Source organism: Sarcophilus harrisii, chromosome 2, assembly GCF_902635505.1.
Source record: "Sarcophilus harrisii chromosome 2, mSarHar1.11, whole genome shotgun sequence".
Lineage (NCBI taxonomy): Eukaryota > Metazoa > Chordata > Mammalia > Dasyuromorphia > Dasyuridae > Sarcophilus > Sarcophilus harrisii.
Genome location: NC_045427.1, coordinates 285,097,281 through 285,122,386, shown reverse-complemented (window position 1 = coordinate 285,122,386; position 25,106 = coordinate 285,097,281). Strand labels below are relative to the sequence as shown.

At 32.9% G+C, this 25,106-nt stretch overlaps 1 protein-coding gene across 7 annotated transcripts in view; it reads right to left on the bottom strand.

Moving 5' to 3' along the window:
- Positions 1-25,106, bottom strand: part of TTC7B (tetratricopeptide repeat domain 7B) — a 310,918-nt gene that overhangs the window by 91,440 nt on the left and 194,372 nt on the right. For 3 of the 7 annotated variants that reach the window (XM_031952351.1, XM_031952352.1, XM_031952353.1), the window contains 4 exons: positions 17,849-17,965; positions 10,693-10,790; positions 5,643-5,810; positions 2,984-3,034 (listed from right to left, as the gene is read on the bottom strand). In XM_031952351.1, the coding sequence (XP_031808211.1) occupies positions 2,984-3,034; positions 5,643-5,810; positions 10,693-10,790; positions 17,849-17,965 (434 nt within the window). The remainder of the gene's footprint in view (positions 1-2,983; positions 3,035-5,642; positions 5,811-10,692; positions 10,791-17,848; positions 17,966-25,106) is intronic. The other 4 variants (XM_031952354.1, XM_031952355.1, XM_031952356.1 and 1 more) reach the window with 2 other exon arrangements.

Sequence of the window (25,106 nt, the reverse complement as noted above, 5' to 3'; positions counted from 1 at the left end):
TTAACACTTGTGCCTTTTTCTTATTCATGACCTTGTGATTTTCTTCTGGCTTCCACTTAAAGGACAGGAGAGAAACACTGCCCTCTTTATTGTAGGACCCAGGCAAGGTTTATGAGGAGAAAACATTGTAGTGGTAGGGGTGATATTTAATCACTACAAGGCTGCCTTGGCAGCCTACATGTCTTAGGTGTCTAATTCAGAAAGAGTTCAAAACCTCATAATTTGAGCACAACCACAGGGAACCAATAGGGTTCAAGGATAGGACTTGCCTTTTAGTATATTTATGGGCATTTATGAGAAATGCCACTGGCTCAAGAAAAGAAATCAGGTGACAAATGAACCCATGACAATGAACCCAATCATGATGTTTTCTTTGGTGAAGTCTTTTAGAAAGTTATTTGGTCAGTGGCTATTATGCTTCTTCTCCACATAGCCCATCACCACTATGTCAACAATTGAGATCAAACCCATGGACCCAAACCTTAGGAGATCATGATTTCCAAATAACTATAGCATATCAAATGCATAATTCAATTTAAACCTTCAGGTTCTCTCTTCTCCTGGAAAGTGAAAATTTTTTAAAGTTCAGTTTCAAGAAATCATCCCCTTGAGAGAAGGAAGAGATCTGTATGTAACTAAAACCATGCAAGGCAAAAGGTACCATGCTTCAAATTTCTGATGTGCCAATATCAAACAGCAAAGCATTTAACAGTCATTCAGAAAACATGCAGGAAAATTAGTTATGTATGAATGAGCTACCAACACAGGCTTTAAGCACTAAAAGAGACAGTATCTTCTGTCTTCAGAAGGACTACAATGGGCAGATGCTTCCATTTACATGTAAATACTTCATACTAAATATTTATATGTCTTTGTCTTTCTGTTAGGACAGATCCTTTCCCCTGGTCACATTACTATTCTTTTCAAGAACAAGAAAACAGTTTTTTTGTTTGTTTTTTCTTCTCTTTCTGGCTTTAAAAAAATAAATAACAAAGAAAGACAAATCCTTGGTTAAAGGTTTCTAATCCAAATGTTAACTTAATTTTAGTGCTGTCTATTATAGATTCATAAATTTTCTAATGTATGCAGCTTGCTTATGTGGATGGAAAAGTAACCTACCCAGGAGAGAGAACACTAGTCCCAGTATCAGAAGACCTTAATTTGAATCCATCTCTTGCTATTGTCATAAGTGGAGCGAGCTTCCTCACCATTCTGAGCATTAGAATTTCTTGAACTGATGTGCTGATAATGACACTTGTCTATACAGGTTATAAGAAAAGCACTTTAAAGCACTAAAATGCTAGGGGGAAAGTAAGTTATTATTGGTAGTCAAAGGAATATTTAAGATTTCATTTTCTAATCAAAATTATTTGAGATTTTGATGGGGAAAAATATTTCATTTGAAAGACACTATGTAACTTTGATATTTATTCATTCATTCATTCAACAGATATTTCTTAAGTGTCTAAGTGAAAGGCCCTTTGCTAAGCACAGGGAAAGGGATACAGAGATACTTAACTACTCAAAATGTAGTATATGGGTAGAATAAAAAAGTCACCAGGCCAGAATTGGAATTGTTCATTTTTAGATCCTGGAACAATTTTACATATTTGAATTTTTTAAAAAAAGACTATTTTGCACTTAGCAGGATCATACAAGCAAATACAAGTTTATTAATCATGTTTTTAATTACAACACAAAATGTGGCACTTATAAAAAGCCAAGTCAATAGGAAAATATTAATCATAATAGAAAGAGGAAAATTAATGGCATCTTACTTTTTGGCTTCTCAATTTTATCTTGGGCTCTGATTTAATCTACTATTGGTCTGTTTTTCTCTTTCCCTTCTTCGGCTGCTCATTCTTAAAGAATGCTTATCGCATTGGCAATGACAAGTTTCATGAGGAAGGCAGTGGTTTCACTAGAATCAATGGTATGGAAAATCGACCCAAGAAGTTTATTCTAAGTATACCTCTACTCAATGTTTTCTCAGGAATAAAATAAAAGTAATTATTAGAAGATTATGAAGTACCCTTAAAAATCAAATAGGCTTTGCTTTTTATATATTTCTGAAAATTTGCAAGTTAAATTGAATTTTAGAGAGCAAATAACCTTAGGAATACCAGGAAAGTTATATTTAAGGAAGCCTAGTACTTTCTACATAGTTTGCTGAATGAATGATATCTTTTTTTATAACAAAGATACGTTTTGTAATGATTTGTATTAATGCAATAATTTACAACTTCAGAAATATCTTTTTCTAAATACAGATTTTCATGTTGTTAATTGGAAATTGAAGCACCATAATTTTACAAGTGAGAAAGTAACCACTTGAGTACTTTTAGAGTTGCATTAATTATTGCAGACCATTAAAATATATTAGAGGGCTAAACACTACCAATGGTTTAAAAGAGCTAATATCTCCCCTAATACACTTACCTACAACTGAGGAGGTTGCTTATCACCACCAGGATTTAGCGGAATACAAATTATGTTCCACTTTCAATTTTAAGAAATTTACTAAAATACATTTCTCTGTGATCAGAACAAAAATTTAGAGTCAAAGGATATTAAAGATAATTTAATCCAGCACCTTCATTTTAGGCAAGAAAAAACTTGAGATTCAGTGGAGTCAAATAACTTGACCACAAGTATCACCCTTCTACACTAGTGCTCTTCCCACTAAACCAAACTATCTACTTTTTTCCTTAATATGTTTCTTTGTAGTCCTTGACAAAAGAATACTGCCTCTTCAATAATTAAACTCAAGCAAAAGATGAGTGCTTTCCCATCTTGTAATAAAACAGCCCTTGGGGTGACTAGATGGCCAAACATGCTCCAGCCTTGCTTTACATACTATGCCAATTGCTCACAACCCATCAACCACAATATAAAGAGACATTCTGTGGTGAAGGAGGGAGGTGTGACTGTGGGAAGGAGGAAAGGAGGCCTAAAAAGGTTAATAGATCTGTAAGCTACTTACTAACTGAAAAAAGGGAAGAAAAACCATGAACGTATGCTTCTGGTGAGTTGCCTTGAAATAACAAATCAAACCACAAATTAAAAACAAAACAGTTAAATTAAAAACAAGAAAGCAAATCAATTTCTGATAACCTTCCAACTGTTAAGTCTTGTTTTGATTCAGATTTTCAAATATGTGATACCCTGTGTATTTTTCTTACACATTTCTTAACTAAAGAAAGGCTGCAGGACATTTCCTTCCTAGTTAAAAAGTTCACATGATACTGACAATTCAGAAAATGTATTTGATTTCCAGGAAAATAAATTCTCAAGGGAATAATAAAAACAAAAACAAAAGCAACTTTTAAATCTTTCTTTAAGTAAGCTCCGTTCGTGGGCCAATAGTCACAAGTGTTAATGTTAAAGGCAAGATGGGGGAAAAAACCATGAAACTTTGAACCTGAGATACCTGTTTATCCTGAAAGAAAGGTTTAGTGATTCAACTTCATTGTCTCCTACCAAGTGAGAGAGACACTTCATTTCAACATGTAATGGAGAAAAAACCACTCATCCTACTCTACCCTGTCTTTTAAAGCAAAAACCCTAAGTCTTAGAAGCCCAGTCTTTCAGTTGACACATCCCCTTGTTAGTGATTAGAAAAATTGACCTGACGAATGACTCACACAGCTCTACAAAAACAACAAATATTTGAGCATTGGTCTTGATGTACTGTGTACCACAATGATCAGAAAGTCTAGAGGAAGTTCAATATGCTAACAATTTAGTAATTAACCTGTTGTCAAGTGTGTAAAGGAAAATCACAACTTCAGAATTCCAAAGTTACAGTGAAAACAAAAGCTTCTTTGGTACCCAACATCATATTTATTTTCATATCGTAATACTAGATAATGATTTTGATGAGATTCATGATAAATGAAAGGATGACAAAATATATTAGGTACAGTAAAATGTAGTCTACACTTGGGATCAGGGTTGGACTAAGCTAATTCTGTAAAAATTGATTTTCTGGGGAAAATATTTGGATATTTGTCTTAAGATATATATATACACACATATATATACACACATATATACACACATACATATACATATATATTCACAAATATATATATGTATATGTAAATATTGTAACTGGTGGATGATAAAACATATACTGAATTTTTTTCTTTTTATCAGTGAATTAAAAGATACAAAAAAGTAAAAAATTATATGAATTTTATATTAAAATATCTTTTGAGGGATCTCCATCAGAGCCTATTACTTCATAAAACTACCTTTAAAATTAAAAACAGAATTCAAACACTTAAAATATATAATCGAGGCAAATAGATTTCTTGGTTTGAACTATCTAGATAATAGTTTTATTTTTTTACTTTGTGTATATGGAATAATGTAATAGGTTAACCATTCAGAAGATGGAAAACAGATTTCCCTGATTTAGAGAAAATAATTCTCTACTACTGAAGCATCAATTAGAGTCTTCAATTAAGTAGGCATCTTAAAGATGGAAATAAGAAATAGTTGTGTGCATTATGGATCCTTCAATGAAATTCTTCAGTAATATTCAATGTGAATGAATGGTAAAGAAGTGGGTAAAAGGAAACTTGGACAAACACCACTAATGAGAATGTTATACCTTTACATGACTACATATAATGATAAATCATCACCCAAAGTATTTTATTTTAAACCACAGGTAACTTTCCTAATGGATAGTGCCTGTCTAGCTCAAATTTTTCTCTTATTTCAAAATTAATAAAAGCAAGATTAAACTAGAACAGTGATTCCTTTAGAAGAAGCTGATGGTACAGTGGCCAGAGTGAGGAAGATATGAGTTCAAATCTGACCACCGATGTATGACCCTGGTCAAGTCATTTAACCTGTTTGTTTCAGTTTCCTCAACTATAAAATGGGGAAGATAATAACATTTACCTCTTTGGGTTACTGTGAAGTTAAATGGGTCATATTTGTAAAAAGTGTTTAGCACGATTACTAGCGCATAATAGGGGCTTTAAACTTATTACATCTCACATTCATATCCCTACCCATTACTTTCCTATTAACCCAGTATAGTTTCACAACAAATATCCTAAAGTTTACTTTTTTGAAAATAGAAAAGCAATTCAGAGGTAACAAAATGACTCCTGAAAATGTTAACTATGTTTCTAAAATTAAAAATGAAAACATTAATGATGATATTTTGCTCTCACTCTAATTTCAGAAGAACAGCCTAGAAAGATTCATAGGCTCTAGAGGATCGTGGATACCCAGTATCGGACTTGAGAAAGGCACCTTGCATCTTGGCTTTTAGAAAGTACTTTAAATATTGGATATAACAGATTAGATGCTTATCTAATATGCAGATTTTCCAAAGGTGCTCAATATACTGATTCCTGTTTACTGATATAACTATCAACTTTTTCCTGTCTTTTCCAAAAAAGGGACTAGCCATCTAGAACTCTGTGTGTTTTCACATGTACTTCTGTTTCCCTGCCGTTCTTTCTATTCCCAACTTCCTGACATTTTAATGAGCAGAGTTTTTTGCTTTCTCAACTTTCTCTGTATTACTATATGTTCATTAAACATGGCTTATCAGTCAGAAAGATTATCAGAAAATAAAACTCCAAGCAAATGAACAGGAATGCCAAAAACATTTTTACAGAGAGAGGGTTTCCGGTGAGGGGCTGGGTCACTGACTGAATAAGCTGCCCTGGGCCGCACAAAAGTGTCAGGTTTGGGATGATAATGAGGAAGATGAGTAGATACAAACAGGTGAAGAGGAGATTCTGTTCTTGAAAGAGAAGAGGAGGAGGAAGAGGAATCTGACACTACAAAAGCAAGAGAGAAAGAAAGGATAAAGGCAAAAACAAACAAATAAAACACAACCCCACAAATATAAACAATGCCAATTCCTCAGAAATACATAAAAAAAAAAGGTGGGGGGATAATCTACAAACATAATTTAACATACTCAAGGAATACTGAAAATCAAATGAGATAATATAATTTACATTCAATTCTAGTACTAGACAACAGAATAGCATGCAAGGAAAATGAATAATTTTTAAATAATGGTTGGGGGTAGGTAAATCTATATTGTTTGATCTATAAGAATAAAAAAAAAGGAAAGGAAATTTGCCAGAGAAAAAATTCTTGCAAAACTCAATAAAAACAAAACAAGTTAAATTTAGGAAACTTTAGAATTAATTCTTGGATAAACTTGCTGTGGGTTTTTAAATTTTGTAAAATACCATCAAAATTATCAAAATTAAATGTCTTAACTGTCTCTTCAACAAGTGGTATAAAGAAGATCAACAAGAATATAAATAACTGTAGTGAGAACCAGAAACAACACCTAAATCATCTGAATAGAAGAGTCACACACCCAAGATAATAAAAGAACTAAATAAAATCTGGTATCCAGTGTATTGTGTTTACTATGTAATGAGGATTTATAGAAAGCAGAGGACAAGAATAGGGAGGATGAGATAGAGGATGAGATTTTGGAACAGTGGTGGTCATCAATAGAAGTACAGATATCACTGAAGGCTCAATGTAGAAAATAGGTTGCATTTATATGGTTATTTTGACTTATAAAATGTCATGTAAATGAAAGCTGTTGAATCTCGTTAGCTTTTCTGAAAAGAACTTAATGAAAATTTCACATTTAGAAGGTATTACCAAATACAATGATGAATCAAATAAATAGATTGGACCACTGAGTTCTACAGAAGAGCTTATGACTAGGTCCATTTGGGATAGAAGGTATTCACAGAATTCCATGTTTCATTTGATGATTGAATAACAACAATAAGGTTTTAGATCTTGCAGATTTCAATAAAAGATATTTCCATAAAGGGACAAAGCTCTTCAATTTAAAATTTGTTTCACCTAGAAGTGATGTCTGACAACATCTACTTTCCATTTAAAAGAAAAATCTAAACATCCCAGATCCTGTTTTGAAAGCAAAAGGCAGAAAACTTTTGTTTGAAAAAATCTCTTCTTAAGAAGCTACTAACTTATTCCAACAAAAGAGCAATGACTCATAACTTCAGAGAATCAAGGCTGTCACAAAATTTTATCTTTTTTGTGAGCTGTGACCCACCTGAATGTAATGTTGGGACATAATGAAGACGGCTAAGGTAAAGTGGAGCGTTTATTTTTAATAATTTATTGGCATTTTATTTTTAAACTCTCCACTAAAGAAAATGAACATCCAGGTGCAATATTCACCGTTATTTTTGACTTAATTAGACCCTCGGTACCAAGAGTTCTTCCATATACAATCCCAGGTACAAAATTAAAATACACACACACACACGCCATGAAAGTCATCAACAATTGTTTTAAGGAATATAAATCTGTCTTTAAAAATGGTCAAGATAACCTTTGGTTTCAAAAAAGACTCTAGATCATTTACCTATGCCTTTGGAAAATATATGTATTCTAAATTATTTTTGCCTTCTTAGTTTATTGTTGTTGTTGTTTGTTCACATTTGTATTTACAATTACCTGCAGAAGTGAGCAAAACATAAACTGAGTCCCAGCAGGGAAATAATGACTATGTGCTGGATAGTGAGGTCCACAATTTAAAATATATTGTAATTCACAAATTATATATCCCATATATATCCATAATCATGAACTAACTATATGAATATCATATAAAATATTTCTCTGGAGTACTTAAATGTATATACTAGAAGAACAACTGTTAGGTTTTTATTTATTTTTATTTGAACATCAATCCCATACAAGTAACTAGGTGTGTCACAGCACCTAGAGAAAACTAGACTTGGAGTTAGGAAGATCTGAGTTTAAATCTAGACTCAGATACTTATTAGCTGAGTAACCCTGGACAGGTTATTTTAACCTGTGCTTGCCTCAGTTTCCTCATCTGTAAAATGGAGATAATAATAGCATTTACCTCCCAGGATTATTATCTGGATAAGATGAAATAATATCAGTAAAGCATTCTGATATCCTTAAATCACTATTAAAAAACTATCATTATTATTATTATTAGGTATCCACAGACTTTGTCCAGAAATATATGCTCTTTAAAAAACAACCACAATCCAACTATTCAGAGATATTTTATTTACACTTCTGTCTGATCTTCCTGAGTATTACAAACACCTAGATGTAGAAAAGCCACTGCTATTCAAAGAAACTTTAGCATATATTCTTTGGTAAAGTAAATGACTTTCTGCTAATTTTTCTATTTTGTGTATTCTGATTTTCCTAACTAGTGTGTAAGGGCAAGATCTATTTTTATTTGTACAGTGTCTGAAAAACTGTAGATATGTACTAGAAATTCATTCATCTATTTGGTTTCTCAAAAAAGGAGCTCACCAATAAAAATCACATCAAAAGTTCTCTGGATGTTTTTGTCTGTGGAAAAATTTAGACATTACAATCTCTAACTTCTTAAAAGCTGAGTATCTGCTAAAAATGAGATGAATAAAATGCATCTAAGGAGAAGAGAAAAGGTTTGTACCACAATAAAGACATTGCTTCACCTTAGGAAAATTCATCATTGAAAGTCAAATGGGCACACTTCATTCTGAAATGAACTGGGAAAGTACTAAGATATTCGGGAAAAAAAATACTATATGAAAGAAAAGGAAGAATGGTACCAAAATAGATGTCACCATTTCTTTTCCAAAATCAACTTTTTAAAGGAAAAAACGATCTGCTTTTAATGTGCAGCATTTGGAGAGGTTTTTAGGACCCCCAAGGACAACTAATACTTCAAATATATAACTGTCTTGGCTAGTTGCCTCTAACTTGGGTCAGAAGGAAAAGGCTCTAGAATTTTGTATGATTCACTTCACCAGGGAATTGGAGAAGAATAGAGAGAAGTGAAGCAGGAGCAATTATTTTGGATCTGTCTAAACCACTGCAGGTGCTGTAATGAGTCCAATTCCTTCCTTTTTTTTCTATGACAGAGCTGTTCCATGCAGTAGTTAATCATGATGAAACATCTATTCCTTTCCCATTGTGAGGCACTAGTTTTCCTGAGTCATACCAGTATAAGCACCTCACCCCTACACATTCCCAAAACCCACTTGCAGATTACCTCTTTAATACTGAATAGGGAGTAGAAAATGCCCATAAAGTGTCTGAAAGACAATGGGAAACCAACGAAGTTGACATGCTTTTAGTCTTGAGTCTTTTGCTTCAAAAAAAGGAGTAAAACTTTATTTCCCAGACAGAGAATTACTGTGTATCTAGAAAATGGAGATTCTTACCATGTGTGATACTACACTTGTGAAATTTAACTTCTTTGGATTTACAAGTCAAACGCTACAAATCACCACTGCCTAATTCAGGCATCAGAAAAGTTCCTGACACTTTATTAGCTTGTTTCCTAGGTTGCAAATGCCAACAGGGAATTTAGCTTTAAGCCAGACTCTAAGTTTTCTTTTCCCTTTAAACTATCACTAATTTTTAACAATTATTTTTAATCAGAGATTTCTGTCACCAGAAACTTTGAAGCTGACATCTTTGAGCACTAATATGAAGGAAAGGAGGAAGTAGGGATGGAGTTGGGGGAGAAAGTTGTAATATAAAATGCTAGCAAAACTGAGCATCCAAGGAATGTCAATGTAGTTTGTACAACTCAATCCAAATGTCAATCTGGGTTAAAATGCACATTGGTGGAATGAAGTCTGGGTTGTGTTGAGTATTCTGCATCACTATTTCTATTACCATGTTAACAGCTACCAGGAGGCTTTATCCTTTTCTGAGCTGATGAGCAATGAACTCTATATGAGTGATTGCTCTTTGTGGGGATATATTTCAAGTGACTCTATCAGGCAGAAGAATGTTTTGCTATAAAGGACTGATAGTCTGCAACTTAAAAACAAGGGGAAAAAAGGAGAATAGTCCATAAAATATGAGATAAAATATAATTAGGGATTAAACCTAACAAGAGATCTTCAACTGAATATTGTCATATAAACTTCCGAATGTGGTCCCATTGTACTAATTCATTTCAGGACTAGAATCTGAGTGAATTTCATTTTATTTTGTGATTCTCCTGAGTCTCTAAATTGTCAGTGAAGAATCAGTAGTTTTTCAATGTGACTTGCTTTTGGTTTATGAAATCACAGAGGTATATTTATACTACACAGTACTTAGGCAAATATGAAAAACCCAAATGATAGGGTGTATCTGCACTCTGAGGAGCTCTTAATGAACATGCGCAGACTGATTTAGAAAGGGCTGATTTGAAAGTCTAGAACTTGAAATTCTCAACATGGAGGTGTCTTTGGTGTCTGAACTATATTTTCTTAGTTCTTTACATCAAGAGAAATTAATTATAAACTAAAGTGAAGTCTTAAAAGAGAGTGATAAGAGGAAAAAACCTGAAAAACAATTGCCAGGATGGAGGGGTGAGGGACAGGAGGAAGGAACAGGAAGTGATAACATGACCTGTTTATGTTTTGTTGTTAATGTTTAGTTCTCAGGGAAAAAGGGAAATGTGAATTTTCCCAAAGACTTGGCTAGGACAGGTACCAGCTGTTCTACCCTAACTGTATACAAACACTAATAAAAGAAGCTCAAGAAAATGCAAGTTAAGAACTAAAAATATTTACATGAAAAAAAATTTTTTTTTGTTGGTCTCATTTTACACTGTCATACAGAATGGAATACTAAAAGTGCTTTTGGCCTCCATATTTCCCCTTTGCTTTTCATTCTCACCTGTCTCAGGATCGCTGAAGTCTGGTAAAGTGATTGTATTAAGCTGTCGTCTGTCAGCAATGGTTCTATCTAAGAGACTGCTCCCACGTCCAGAATCACTGTAAAACAGAGCTAGAAACGTCAGTCATTTGGAACAACCAAAAAAAAAGTCAAATACTGATTCTTGAGACATAATCAATTAGGTGGTCCTTTTTCAGGCATCACTTTCCAAACTTGGGGATAGAGGAATGTCAAATAAGAGATTCCTTTCAATTCCCAATAAAACAAAAGCAATTGAAATCATCTCCATTTTTGCTTTTATATAAGAGACAAAAAATGAAAACTTCAATACAAGATTCTTCAGACTTAAAAGTGGCTCTCTCTCCACCCTATTTCCTACAGAAGCTTTCAGCTGTTCAAAATACTTCCTGCTTTCAAGGCCTAACTCAGAGATCATCTCCCTCCACTCTCATTCAACAGAGAAGAAATGTGATCTGGAGCAATAAATGCCTGCCTTGGGAGGTACAAATCCATCAGCATTCTCATGACTGTTCTTTATCCTTTGCCTAATATTGCATCCTCCTAGTTGTATTATCTACCTCACAAGGTAGCTGTGAGAAAAGCACCTTGACAAATTTAAATCATTACATAATTTCAAGTTCTTTTTACTATTATTACAACAAAAACTACTACTACTACAACTATTACTACTTTTTCTTCAATTTCTATGTTTATTATATAATCTCTTATACATAGCAAAAACAAAACTCAAAACCAAAAAAAAAAAAAAATCTATTTCAGTTTTTCTTTGTATATTCTGATAATCTACCAAAGAACCTCCAAATCAACTGAAGGTTGAATAATCTTTCTGAATCAAAGTTGGGATTAAAATTTTTGTTACAAGGTTATAAAATTTTACAAAGAAAGGGAAACGTCTTCCTTTGTGCAACTGTCAGATTTGGATACAATATTTAATATTGCTTGTAAACTGCTATTTCTCTTTGTTAAAGTAGTTCACTATCTCCATAGGAAACAGGAAGTAATATTCTTGGGCACAGATGATTTATTGGCTACAAATATCACTTTGTACAATATGTTCCTTTTTTGGTAATTACAAAATTTAGGATAAAATAAGCATCTCAGAATAAGCCTATGATTAAAATAATTATAAATTATTATTAATGATCACCATTGTAATTTAGTATATTACATATACTTTTACCCTAATTATGGTTCAATTATAGCAGGTTAAAGTTATAATCAATCAAGCATTATTTTTCAATGTGTATTTATTTTCCCCTTTGCAACAAGACCACATTCTTAGGGGTGTGACCAATGTTCATGAATAGTCTACATTTGGACTATATAATATTTTTTCAATTCTGGTTTATTCATAGATATTTCTTTATTATTATAATAATAAAACTTCAGGGCATAGCCCCCTCATTCTTACTTTAAAATATTCTGGAGGGACAGCTAGTTGGTTTAATGAATAGAGCACCAGTCCTGAAGTCAAAAGGAACTGAGTTCAAATCTGGCTTTAGATATTTAAAACTTTCTGGTTGTGTGACCCTGGGCAAGTAACTTAACCCCAACTGCCCCAGCAAAAAAAAATTAAATTAAATTAAATTAATGTCTGTGTGTGTGTGTGTGTGTGTGTGTGTGTGTATGTGTGTGTTTTTTACAAGACTTGATCTGAAAATATAGAAGACTTGATCTGAATATATATCTTAAAAAAAATAAGGAAGTACATGATGTGTTTATATTTAAAAAGATCTTATTTTAACTGAACAGATCTGAGGAAATAAGATTTAAAATGCTTTCTTTTGAGCATTAATCTTATCATGATCCCTTAGAACTAACATGAAGAATTTCAGAATTAGGAAACTATGAAGAATTCATATTTTCCGTAGTCTTCTGAAAAGGACTTGGGATGGGGATACAGAAAAAACAACTTTTTATTCTCAACCAGGCAAAAACTAGTTGTACTGCCTTGAATAAGTCATTTTACCTCTCCTTTGCTTCAATGACTTCATCTGTCAAATAGGAATGCTAATATGTCATATTCAGTGAGCAGCAGTAGCAATACCTAGTATTCATATATCTCCGTCAGGTTTATAAAGTACTGTAAATATATTATCTGCTTTGAGCTTCAGAACAACCATGAGAGACAGGCAGATTGTTATATGCACAAGGTTAAGTAAATGCTTGTAAAGCAAGCTATTTATATTATATTACTCATTTATATTACAGATATTAGCAGAGTTAGATTTCCCAAAAAGGCAATCAACCCTGTTGTTCACTTTTAAGAAGTTAGAGAGTAAGAGTGGCATATGCCTGGTCAGATTTACAGAGACTACAGAATTTTGATCTATTAGCTACCATCTTAAATTGTGAAACTTCAATTACTGACAATAATATTGGATTTGCATTCTCCCTGCCTGTCAACCTACTGAAGTGAGAAACAGGATTCATTACATTCTTTGCTCACCTTCCATATTTTCTTTTCAAAAAAGTGTAAAAGCAACAATTATCTATTGAAAACAGAGGTGCTTTTGTTTCCACACTGAAAATTTTCTCTCTAAAAATATCAGGCTTTTGTGACTGATTAAGAATTATATTGGGTGTCTTATGCAATCTGTAATTCTCCATTTACATGATACAGATTCATAAATACTCATAATTTGACTTTCATATGACCCATCAGGTAAGGGAGAGAGGTAATCTCCAGCAACCATGACAATTTACAATCCTGGTTAACTGAAACACCATGTCTCTGGATTCTCTCTACCTTCTCCCCTTAAGGAATCTAGGCTCAATAAATTATTTGATTTCTTATTTTCTCATTTGTGAATACTGTATAATAGAATCATTCTGTTAGGTCCATTAAATTTGAAAATGCTGAGATATATTCTCTTTACATCTACTGCTAAGGGCACCTCCTACGAGACAAGACAGGAAAAAAAAAAAAAGAAAAACTTGTCCATTGTACTATTTTAATGTAGTTCTAGTTTGGAGGGAGGAAAGGGAAGTTTCGAAGAAATATGCAGTATTCCAAATCACTCATTTTATTTCACATTGAAAAGAAAAATGGTTGATTGTAATTGTTAAAATTTGAATGTTTTAGCAACAGAAATAAAGTGCCAATTTTCAAAAACATTCTATTTGCCTCAGTTTCTTTATATGTAAAATGAGCTGGAAAAGAAAATGGCAAAACATTCCAGTATGTTTACTAAGAAATTTCCAAGTGGAGTCAAGAAGAGACTAAAGAATGACTAAAGAAGAGACTAAAATGACTGAATAACAACAATAGAGTTCACAGTCATCATTTTCCTTAACTCAACTCTTCCAAAAACTTTTTTGTAAAAATTAGGTTTATTTTCAGGTGACTGATATTATTTAGTCTTGAAATAACTAAAACCCAACTTACTGAAAAGCCCAAAACTGGATAACAAAAAAGCAGGTCAGAATTCATGTTGTCTTGATTGGCTAGTGTTAAGTTAATACGTTTTCTGGCATAAAACTAAGGATGGTTTTCAATTTTCAGTTTAAAGACCATAAATCATTTGTAGATTTCTACTCTGAATAAAATCAGACCTGAAGGTAGGAAAAATAATTGCTTGAAAATGACAAGCTCTTTAGCAAATGACCTCATGGGCTAAAAAAATCCCACCCACCATTTTGCTCACATCATTTGAAAAGCTTTTTTCAAATTGTTCAACTCCATGGACTAAGTGGCACTTTACAACATAATTCCCTTCTAATCTGTGAATTAGGAACATGGAAATTGGCACACAATTGAGTCACGGTTTGTCTGGCTAATGCCTTGCTGCCTTACTGCCTACAATGTCCTCTGTAACATCAGCAACATCTATGAAAAATACTTCTTGACACAAGTGCAAGCAATTGCTGAGGATAGAAAACAAATAACTACTAGCCAAAATACTCTTTATCAGTATTTTTTTTTTTTGGTTGTTGTTTTCATTGTTGTTATTTTTAGAAATAAAAGGGACCAAATATGGAGATTTGGAACAAGTATTTAGATGCCTATTGAATTCGCTTCCAACTCTCTCTCTCTCTCTCTCTCTCACACACACACACACACACACACTCTCTCTCTCTCTCTCTTTATATATATATATATATATATATATATATATATATACATACACACACACACACACACACACACACACACACACACACACACATATCATGCCTGCTTAAGTCTCTTATCTGATACTTCCTAGTCAAACAAGACACTACTGAGGACACAGATAGTACTAAAGCAATTAAGAAACTAGATCTAATTATCTGGGAAATAGCAATAACACAGGTCTGGCCTAGTATTGGACATCAGCCTCATGCTTAATTTCTTTCTTTCTTATTTTCAGAAATCTTAATCTTACCAGTGAGAAAAAGGAAGGATAAGTACATTTGCAAACTGAAAAGGGGAATGTGATATCACTCCTTAAGTATTTATTTATATTTTAGGGGGGAAAACCTGAAGATTAAAAAACCTAACAGACAATTATTACAAATCTCTTCTCCTCCATGTCTGAGGTGACTGGGAGCACAATGAAAAGCAATCAATTGGACAAACATTTCTCAAGTGTATGTTGTGTACAGATTTGTGACTCAAATGTTTTATACAGAAAGAAGACTGATCTCTGCTCTTAACTTCAATGAGCTGACAGGAAATGTGGACACAGTGGAATCTTTTTTTTCAAGTGTTTATTTTAAACTTTAAATCTTTGCTATTTTTTTCTCCTTACATTCAATATTCTTGGTTGCTAAGTGGGAGGAAATGTGGGGAGGTGGGAGAACTGTGGAGGACTGGGTAAAAGTTGGCAATAGAAAGGTGGTAGATTTATTTTATCCTTCTCAGAAGAGATATAAGTAAGAGGAAAATAGGGAACTAAGCTTAGGTTTATCCTTAAACTTCCACAAGATAAGAAGAGTTTCTTTCAGTTAGCATGCTAATATTTAAAATATAATCTAATCTCAAGGGAGAAGTATCAATGCATATTATTTTCGTGCCCATCCTTAGAAAAATTGCACTGTACTCCTTGGAGTGGATTTATTCTCATAGCTTACATGTATGGTAGGGGAAAACAGTTAAGTCTAAATTAAGTAGTGAGTCCAGTTCTACAGTAAGTAGATTGGGAGCTTAAACTGCTAACATTATACGTTTGGAACTTCAATCACTGTTATCTCCATGATTCTTGGTAAGAAAGTCTCCTTCAAGCAGCCATATTTACTTCACATCTGTTCCATTAACTCCAGGTCAGACCTGTCCCAGTCATCCTAGTAATGATTAAGATGACAAGGCAAGAAACACTTACAAAAGGGATTTATTCCTTAAAGCCAAGAAATACTTAATAAAGGAGTCTATTTCTTTGAAACAGGGAATCATATGCACAAGACGTTGAAGTTTTCTTCCTAAAGGAAATAGTTATCCCACACTTAATAAAAACTGAAAGATTAAATCAAGAAACCTGATACATTTCTTTAAGATTCAGCCTCCTTCACATAAAGATGATGTGGTGATAAGCTATTTTGTGGATTTTTTTTTTCTGTAAGGCTGAATGAGTTCTCCAAATTCTTTAAAGATGCCATTTTGGCAACTTATCATGGTACAATAAGTAGCTTTAATAATCCAGACACATGGGCAAAATTTTCCTTCTTGCTATAAATATGAGCTCTGATGGTTCTTCTTTTTTTTTAAATGTCCTATGGCATCTTCAGAATAGAGAAAATCCTGGAGGTAACTTTCCCAATAAGCACCTTTTTTATTATTATGTCTGAAGTACAATTATTAATGAATCTGTGACCCATAAGAAATAATTAGGACTTTAAAAGGAGTTAAGTAAGTTTTTTTTCTTTTGGAGGGGAGGGATAGTAGAGTTCAAATTTGTATTCAGCTTGATAAAATCACAAAGAAAATGAGAGTAAAGAAGCCTGTATGTTTTTAGGTTAAGAAGTACTATAAGACTGCCTTCAAAATGAAATATAAAGTTCAATAGTTTTGCTATGCTATATTCCAAAGGAATATTCATTATACCTAATTTGAGAATTACCCCTCCTACTTCCCACTTCCCTAGAAGTGATCATCTAGCCCGTACTTGAAGACTTTCAGGAATAGAAAATATATCATATCCTGAAGAAGTTCAGGCTAACTTAAGAAAGTTCTAATTGTTAGGAAGGTTTTTCTTCAATGGAACAGAAACCATACTCTCTGCATTTTTTGTTCGTTGCTTTTATTTCTGTCTTCTAGAGCAAATTCTAAACCTTTTTACATATGAGAAACCTTCAAATATTTAATGACTTCTATCATGTCACCACTAAATCTTCTCTTCTTCAGGCTAAGTTCCTTCAATCAACCTTCATATGGCTTTCAGTTCTCTTACCATTTTTGAGTATCATCTGCTGAATGAGTTTTAGTTTATCAATGTCTTTCCTAAAATGTGGCATCAAAAATTGAATGCAACACTCTAGATAGGATCTAATCAGGACACAGATCAGTGGAACTGCTTTTCAGAATATTTTACCTCTACTTAGCTAACTTATGATAGTTCTAGGTTTTTTTTGGCTACCATGTCATACTTGTTGATTCATCCCAAGTTTGCTGCTCTTTGTGATACTGCAAGCCTATAGTCCTTACTAAGGGGAAGCTGGTGGGTGTCTTAACTTTGGAAATTCCAATCTATAGCAGGCCAGGTGATCAAGTGTTTGAATGAAGTTCATCATTAAAATGTTATATCCTTGGAAGTGAGAGGACATAGAAGGACTAAGGAAACTAAGTTACTTAATGACAGGCAAACTTGCTCAGGTCATAAACAGGGGACTAAGTCAAAACTTCCTTACCCAAAAGAGACTGGGACCATGATTGGTCCTACATTTTTAGTCTGAGAGAAGGAGTCTCAACCTTTAAAAAATAAAAAAAAAGTATACTGAGCTTGTAGTCTACCCTCTTTCCTCCCAAATTGCTTGCTAGCTGTGCTTCCTGCATTTTATAAGGGAGCAACTGATTTTTTTTGAAGGAGCAAGTATAGAAAAGTCAAGCAAAGCATTTTCAATAAGGAGTCAATAATGGTTAAAATGCCATTATAAAAGAATTCTGTTCACTGGGGCACCATGCAAAGACAATGCAAAACAGGATATTTTGGTCTCTTACCTGGGATTAGTGAGATTGTAGCAGGATTTCCATATTTGTAACATGTGTTTGCAGGTAAGGAGGGCCTCATCTGGGCCTCGACAGAGTGACTCCAACTTCACTTTAGAAAATAGTAATCTGAAGTAGAGAAATAGATGAAGAAACAAGGAAAAATATTTATTTCTGGAAGCAACCACTAAACCAAGAATAACAGGCAATACTATGAACCTACAGTATCTTATCTTTACCAAGCTTTTAGAATTTCAATGATTATTACTTTTATCAATTTATTATAGTACTAATAACTGTCATTTCTATAGAACTTCAAGACTTGCAAACTTCACACTGACTTACATTATCACATTTAAGCCTCATGACAGCCATGACCATAATCTTTAAATTATTATTATCCCTATGTTATAGGTAAGAAATGTAAAGATCACAAAATATTTATCTTCAAGGCATTCTTATGAAATAGATAGGGTTGACTATTATCATCAGTTTGATTTTATACATAAAGAAATCAAAGTTAAGAGTCTTATCACCACAGTGAGAATCCAGAGCCATATGCTTCCAGTTGAATACAAAATGATTAGACAGAATAGCTCTGCAAAGTTTCAGATCAATAAGGCACAATAAATATAATAAATGTGGTCAAAATAGAAGACAAAATTAATTGATTTATTCAAGACTCTGAAAAATCATATAATCTTGTCAAGATCACTATTTTTAAAATAAGCCAATTTATTCCCAAAATTTTAAAGATGCAACAAAATGTTAACTCAAATCATTTATAAATTTTTACACATAATATGAACCAGTAACATAAAACCTCCACCAAGAAATCCCAGTTTTAATGTCAATTTTTTCTCTGTGATAGGTTCTACATTAAATGACATCTAGTGATAGGGTATAGTTGGCGATAATGTCTTCCTTCTCTGTATACTCTCAGTACTTACTTAATTCAGTGTTCTGAATATAGTAGTGTTTGATAAATGCTTATTGAATAGAATGATATTGAGGAAATCATATAAGAACAATACAGTACAGAAATTGCAGTAAAATAAAAAAAGGGGAAACAGGAATTCTTGTAGAAATATTAATGTTTAACCTATGAAGAATGGCAGACTTTCAGAGTGATATTGTTCAGTTTCAAGAATCAGGGATTTTCTATCCTTTTTTTATGGCTGAGGCAATTGGGGTTAAGTGACTTGCCCAAGGTCACACAGCTAGGCAGCATTAAGTGTCTGAGACCAAATTTGAACTCAGGTTCTCCTGACTTCAGGGATGGTGCTCAATCTCCTGTACCACCTAGCTAATCCTAAACAGGGATTTTCTAAAGTGTCCTGTAAAGGGATTGTTTTTCCACAAATTCTTCTTCTGACATACATCTGATCCAAACCCATGATGAAAAGCTAGAGTAATAGTGTGTGGTAGTTTACATGATACTCAGGGATGAAGGGAATGGACATACTGGGAAAAAAAGGAAACAACAAAAAAAGACAAATCACAATGTTTCAGGTAGTCATTTCATATAAACATATTCATTGCTACGAGTATATGGAAAACAAGAAGTGAAAGTAAAAACAAAAATAAGAGAGATTAATAACAAATTCATTAATCCATCTTGAAAGGAACCACCAAATCTCTCAGTGCAATGGAGGGAGTAAATGACCACTCAGAAACGAACCTTGTCAACTCAACAAGAGAAAAGCTAAGTTTGATATGTTGTGGGCAAATCCTAGGGAAACCATGAACAATTATAATCATTGGTCAATAAATTATGTCTGAGCTATTAGGCTGAACTGTATTCCATATGTAAAGTAAAAGAGGAGGGAACATAAAGAAGGAAGGGGAAAGAGTTTCCTTTATATATAAATAATATATCTTTATTGGTAATTATGTCAGATTTTTTTAAATGTACAGAAAGTACAAAAGCCAAAGCCCTGGAAGCACACAGCTTGAAGGAATGTTCTATGCACTGAAGCTTGCTGGAAAAAGAATTTCTAATCAACATTAAATAACAGCTTTCAAACACCTGACTCAAGATATGGAGTTGAAAAGGTGTGGGCTGAATTAAAGGAAGCCAGACAGAGAGAACAATGAAGAATTCAGTGTGCAAAAATTAAAAGAAAAAACTAGCAACAACACCTGAAAGTTAAGCAAGAAGAAATAGCTTGGAAAAGAGATGCTGGAATGGAAAAAAAAATTCAGTTAGATGGATGAAATTTCACTCACTGAAAAATCAAAACATTATATGGAAAAGGGAAAAAAAAAATCTTACAAGTTTAAAAGCCCTGGACACAAAAATTGAAATATACTAACTATCTTTATTGCAAGGATGGTAAAGACAGGAAGTCAACACATAAAAAGAAATGATAATTTTATGTTTTGTTTTGTTTTTTGTTTTTGCAAGGCAATTGGGGCTAAGTGACTTGCCCAGGATCCTACAGCTAGTAAGTGTTAAATGTCTAAGGTTGCATTTGAACTCAGATCCTCCTGACTTCAGGGCCAGTACTCTATCCATTGAACCACCTAGCTGCCCCCAATAATGATAATTCTCTTATGAATTTCCTAAAATTTCTGCATTCAATCTCCAAAACAATTTAAAAAAAAACCCACTAATTGATACTTTTGTCATCAACTGCCATACTCTCTTCACATTTTTAAAGACTGTTCTAAAACATCTGGCCTGCTTTATATTAAATCAAAAGAAAAACTAAAATACATACCAACAATTATTAGCATTTATTCATTGTTAGTCAAGGCTTCAAAAAAGCACTTATTAAGCCAACTCATAACAGAAACAATGAAGCAAAAATCAATTACATAGAAACACAAAAATGTCAATGTATTACTCATTTAATACATTTGAAAAAAAGCAATTGCTTAAGTCCCAAAGACTTAACAGACTAATGTAGTAATGTTAAGCACCACTTAAGCACATAATAAATCTAAATCGTGAATTAAATAAATCTAAATTCTGACTGTAAGTTAAATTATAAGTTTCTCTGAAAAAGTTATAAAGTTCAAAAAAATCTAAGAAATTTGATATATAAAACTATTTCTTTGTTATAAGGGTGATTCTCTGAGAAGACCATCTGAAAGGAATACAAGAAGAAATTTAGAAAATATAAAAATAAAAGATGTCAATAAGGAGATTTGTTTTTTAATCAATAAAGTTTTTTTTTTGTTTTTTTTCAAACAAACTTAGAAAAGAAATCAAGGAGACTTAAATTAGGAATTATTGCATTCCCTGAATCCAATAATTAAAACATGCCCAAAACATTACTTTTCCAGAAATGATAAATGAAAACTGTGCATATGTAAAACAACTGTGGAGCAAATTCAACAAAGAATCCACCTCACACCACCTGCAATTGGTGCCCAAAAGAAAAGTTCCAAAAATTCCACAGCCAAAATTCAGAGCTCCCACAGCAAGGAAAAAATAGATATCCAAAAAGAAGTTTAAGTATCAAGAAATCATAGTCAAGATCACACAAAACCCGGAAATTTGTAATATAAATGACACACAATCTTGGAATACAAGATTACTAAAAGGTAAAGGAGATAACAGTATAGTCAAGAATAATTTGCCCTACAAATCTGCATATTCATATTATGGGAAGAAAATGTATCATTAATAGAATAGAGGATTTTATAGCATTTTGGAGAAAAAGAGCTGAAATAAAACACAATCGTTCAAAGAGCCTTTAAGTAATTTTATTTGAATAACTGAAAAGAGTTGTATAATAATGTAATGCTAACATTCTAAAAGGAAGAAACTAGTGTCCTTCAGAACCTTAATAAATGTCTGTCTTCAACAGACTGATTAAATAAGGAAAAGAGAGGACCCAGGTATAGACTTCTTCTCTTTAGGGACTTTTAAGAGGAAAAAGAGAAGGGAAAAATAGAGAGAAAAGATAAAGGGAATGAAACTCATTTCTCAAAAGTGAGATATATAAAAGGGTATACAAGCACAGAAGAAAAAAGAGGAAAGGGAACACAAAATTAATCTTCATTCTTAGCTAAAGACAACAAAGTTTAATTAAACAGACACAGTTCGGTGTAAAAATATGTAATGGGCTGAAGTTTGAGTTGATGCACTGAGGTCCCAAGTACATGAGGCTAAATAGTAATTGGACTATACTCTATACATGATTGGATAAAGAATGGTCCCTGCCCACTCTCTGTGCAAGTCCTGATGTGTTGTACAGGAAATGACGATTTTGGTGGGTGGAGGCAGACAGAGGAACAGGAAGAGAAGCTGGAAGAGATTGGGCCTGGGTTCGATTCTCCTGGCTGCTGGTTGTGTGGCTGCGGGTCTAGCTAGCTTCTTGACTCAGTTGCACACATTGCTATCACCGATTCTCTTCCGCTTCCGATCCTTCTTCACTGAGAATAAAGACTGACGATTTTCCCCTAACCTGAACTCTGGACTCCTGCTGATTTTAAAATACGCGATCTTCACAAAAATATATGCAACAGAGAAAAAAGTGGGGATGGGAAGGAAGAGTTAAGAGGAAAGATAACCGGAGGAAACAGTCACAAAACAAGATAAATGTCTTAAATCTGAAAAATGGGGTTTGGGGGGAATAGAGAGGGAGAGAAGTGGCAAAAAAAAAAATTTAATTATGGTCTAAAGATACATTCATCAATTAGGAAATGGCTAGACAAACTTTTCTATATTAAATGTCATAGAACATTACTATGTAATAAGAAATGATTAAATAGGTGGTTTCAGAAAATTCTACATCGTATGAATGAAGAATGCCAATTGATATAGAGTAAAAAACAAGAGAACCAGAATAAGAAGCAATAAGAGGGCTTAAGGCAGCAAGAAAGAATAATTTAACCTGAAGAAAGTAGTGAGTCACAAATTAGAACTCCCTCAAAAAAGTAATTTTAAAGAAAATCACCAAAATAAGATATAATGTCAACTTTGTAGATTCAATTAAAAGTCTTTTTTTTTTAAATCAAAGCTTACCTTGTACTCCAACTTTCCCTCTCATCCCCCATCTCCTCCCCTAGATGGCAAGTAATCCAATATATGTTAAATATGATAAAAAATATGTAAAACAATCTTTATGGAAAAATTTACATGTTTAAACACTTTCATCAACAAGAAAGAATAGATAAAAGAAGTAAATATGAAGGGAGAGAAATTAAAACAACAAACTCCAAATGAACAGAAAAAAAAAGAAATTTTGAAAATAAGCATTGAAAATGAAAAGAACAAATTGATAAATAGAAACAGGAGCTGTTTTTTTAAATTCTAATAAAATAACACATTAGCTGTGATTTTTAAGAGAGGAAAACAAATGAGTCAATATAAAAGTGTTTATAAAAATATAAAATGTTCACATTATTTGAATGAGAAAAAGAATTTAAACAATCCTACCTCAAAAAAAGAAAATGGACAAGCTATAATGAACTCTCAAAGAGATTCCTCTAGGCCTGATTGGACATTCTTTTAAACATTCAAAAACCAACTAATTTTACATAATTTTTTGCAACAATAAGGAAAAAAGAAATCTTACCAGGTTCTTTCTATAAAATAAATATGGTTCTGATTCCAAAAGCAAGGAAAGAGAAAGCAAAGAAAGAAAACTGTAAAGCAATATCTCTAATGACTATCATTACAAATGATAATGAATAATATATTAACAAAGAAGTAATAACAAATTGAAAAGACTATACAACAATAATCTTATACTGGGAATTCAGTGTTGGTTCAATAGCTTGAAAACTATACATATAATATGAAATATTAAAAACAAAATAAAAGGAGACAAAGAGAGGAAGACAAGTAGGAAAAAAGAGAAGAAAAGGAAGGGAAGAGTGAAGAGGAGAGAACAATAAAGAATATAAAAACACAAAAGAGAGCACAAGAAAGTTCAAAAGCAGGCATAGACAAACAATACAATGTTGATTTACTATATTAAATTCAAAATATTTTAAAAATCAGAATTGTGTAATATAGTCATGGATTTATATATTTCTCTTTGTAGTTTTCTTTGTATATGAAATATTAATGTTTGTTGAATAATTTTCTGGTTTATAATTTTTTAAAATGTTGGCTATATTTTCCTAGTACTCTAATATTATCTCTCTTTGATGATAGGCAAGAATTACTGTTAAATCCCATGTCAATTACATTTGCTTTTCATTTTAGTAGAAATGCCAACAATCTAAAATACTCTATCCTTCTACCAGTATTTATAAAACAAAGACATATTTAGCAAAAATAAAACATCTCAAGAAATCCTATTTTGGATTCTTTCTTAATCCCTACCCTTGTCATGGTATTCAACAATCTTTCCCATCTCTCTTCTCCAATCTATATTAGTACATTAGTACAGAGCTTCAATCCTGCTCAATACTAGCAGTCACCATATCACAGTAACTTCCTAATTAGTCTCTTTGATTTCAGCCTCTCCACAACCAATTCATCCTACATACTGTTTACTGACAATCTTCATAAGGTTTGGTTCTTGCCATAGACCCCCCCCCAAAAAATAACTTTTTAATGATTCTCTTTATCAAATCAAGTTTCTAGGCTGGTAATCAACAAACCTCTATTAAGCAACTATTATGTGCCAGCCAAGTTCTAAGCACTGGAGATAAAAAAAAGAAAGTCAAAAGAAAGCCTCTGTCCTCAAGCACCTTCTATTCGAATGGAGCAGACAACAGGCAAACATAGGGATGAGACTTATAGACGGGATAAACTAGAGCTGAGGTCAAAGGAAAGACACCAGCATGAAGCTTCTTTACAGAAGTTAAGGCTTGGTTGAGACTTGAAGGAAGCCAGGGAAGCCAGCAGACACAAATGAAAAGGGAGAATATTCTAAGTATAAGGGACAGCCCGTGAAAATGCTGGGAGGTGGGGAAGAGGGAGTCTTGTTTGTGACTAGGCCAAATGTAAGCCAAGACCAAGTCATGGATCTAAGTTATGCATAGTATTTTAAACCTTTTTGGTTGTTGTTTGCTTGCTTTTGTTTTTTTTCTCATTTTCCCCTTTTTGATCTGTTTTTTCTTGTGCCGCATGATAATTGTGGAAATATGCATAGAACTGCACATATTTAACATATATTGGATTGCCTGCAGTCTAGGGGAGAGGGTGGAGGGAATTTATAACACAAGCTTTGCAAGGGTGAAGACTGAAAACTATCTTGGTATGTATTTTGAAAATAAAAAAAATATTATTAAAAAATTAAAAATGAACAATTTTTTTTTTAAAAAGCATTCTGGCAAGGTATTCAGAAGCTTTACTAAAGTG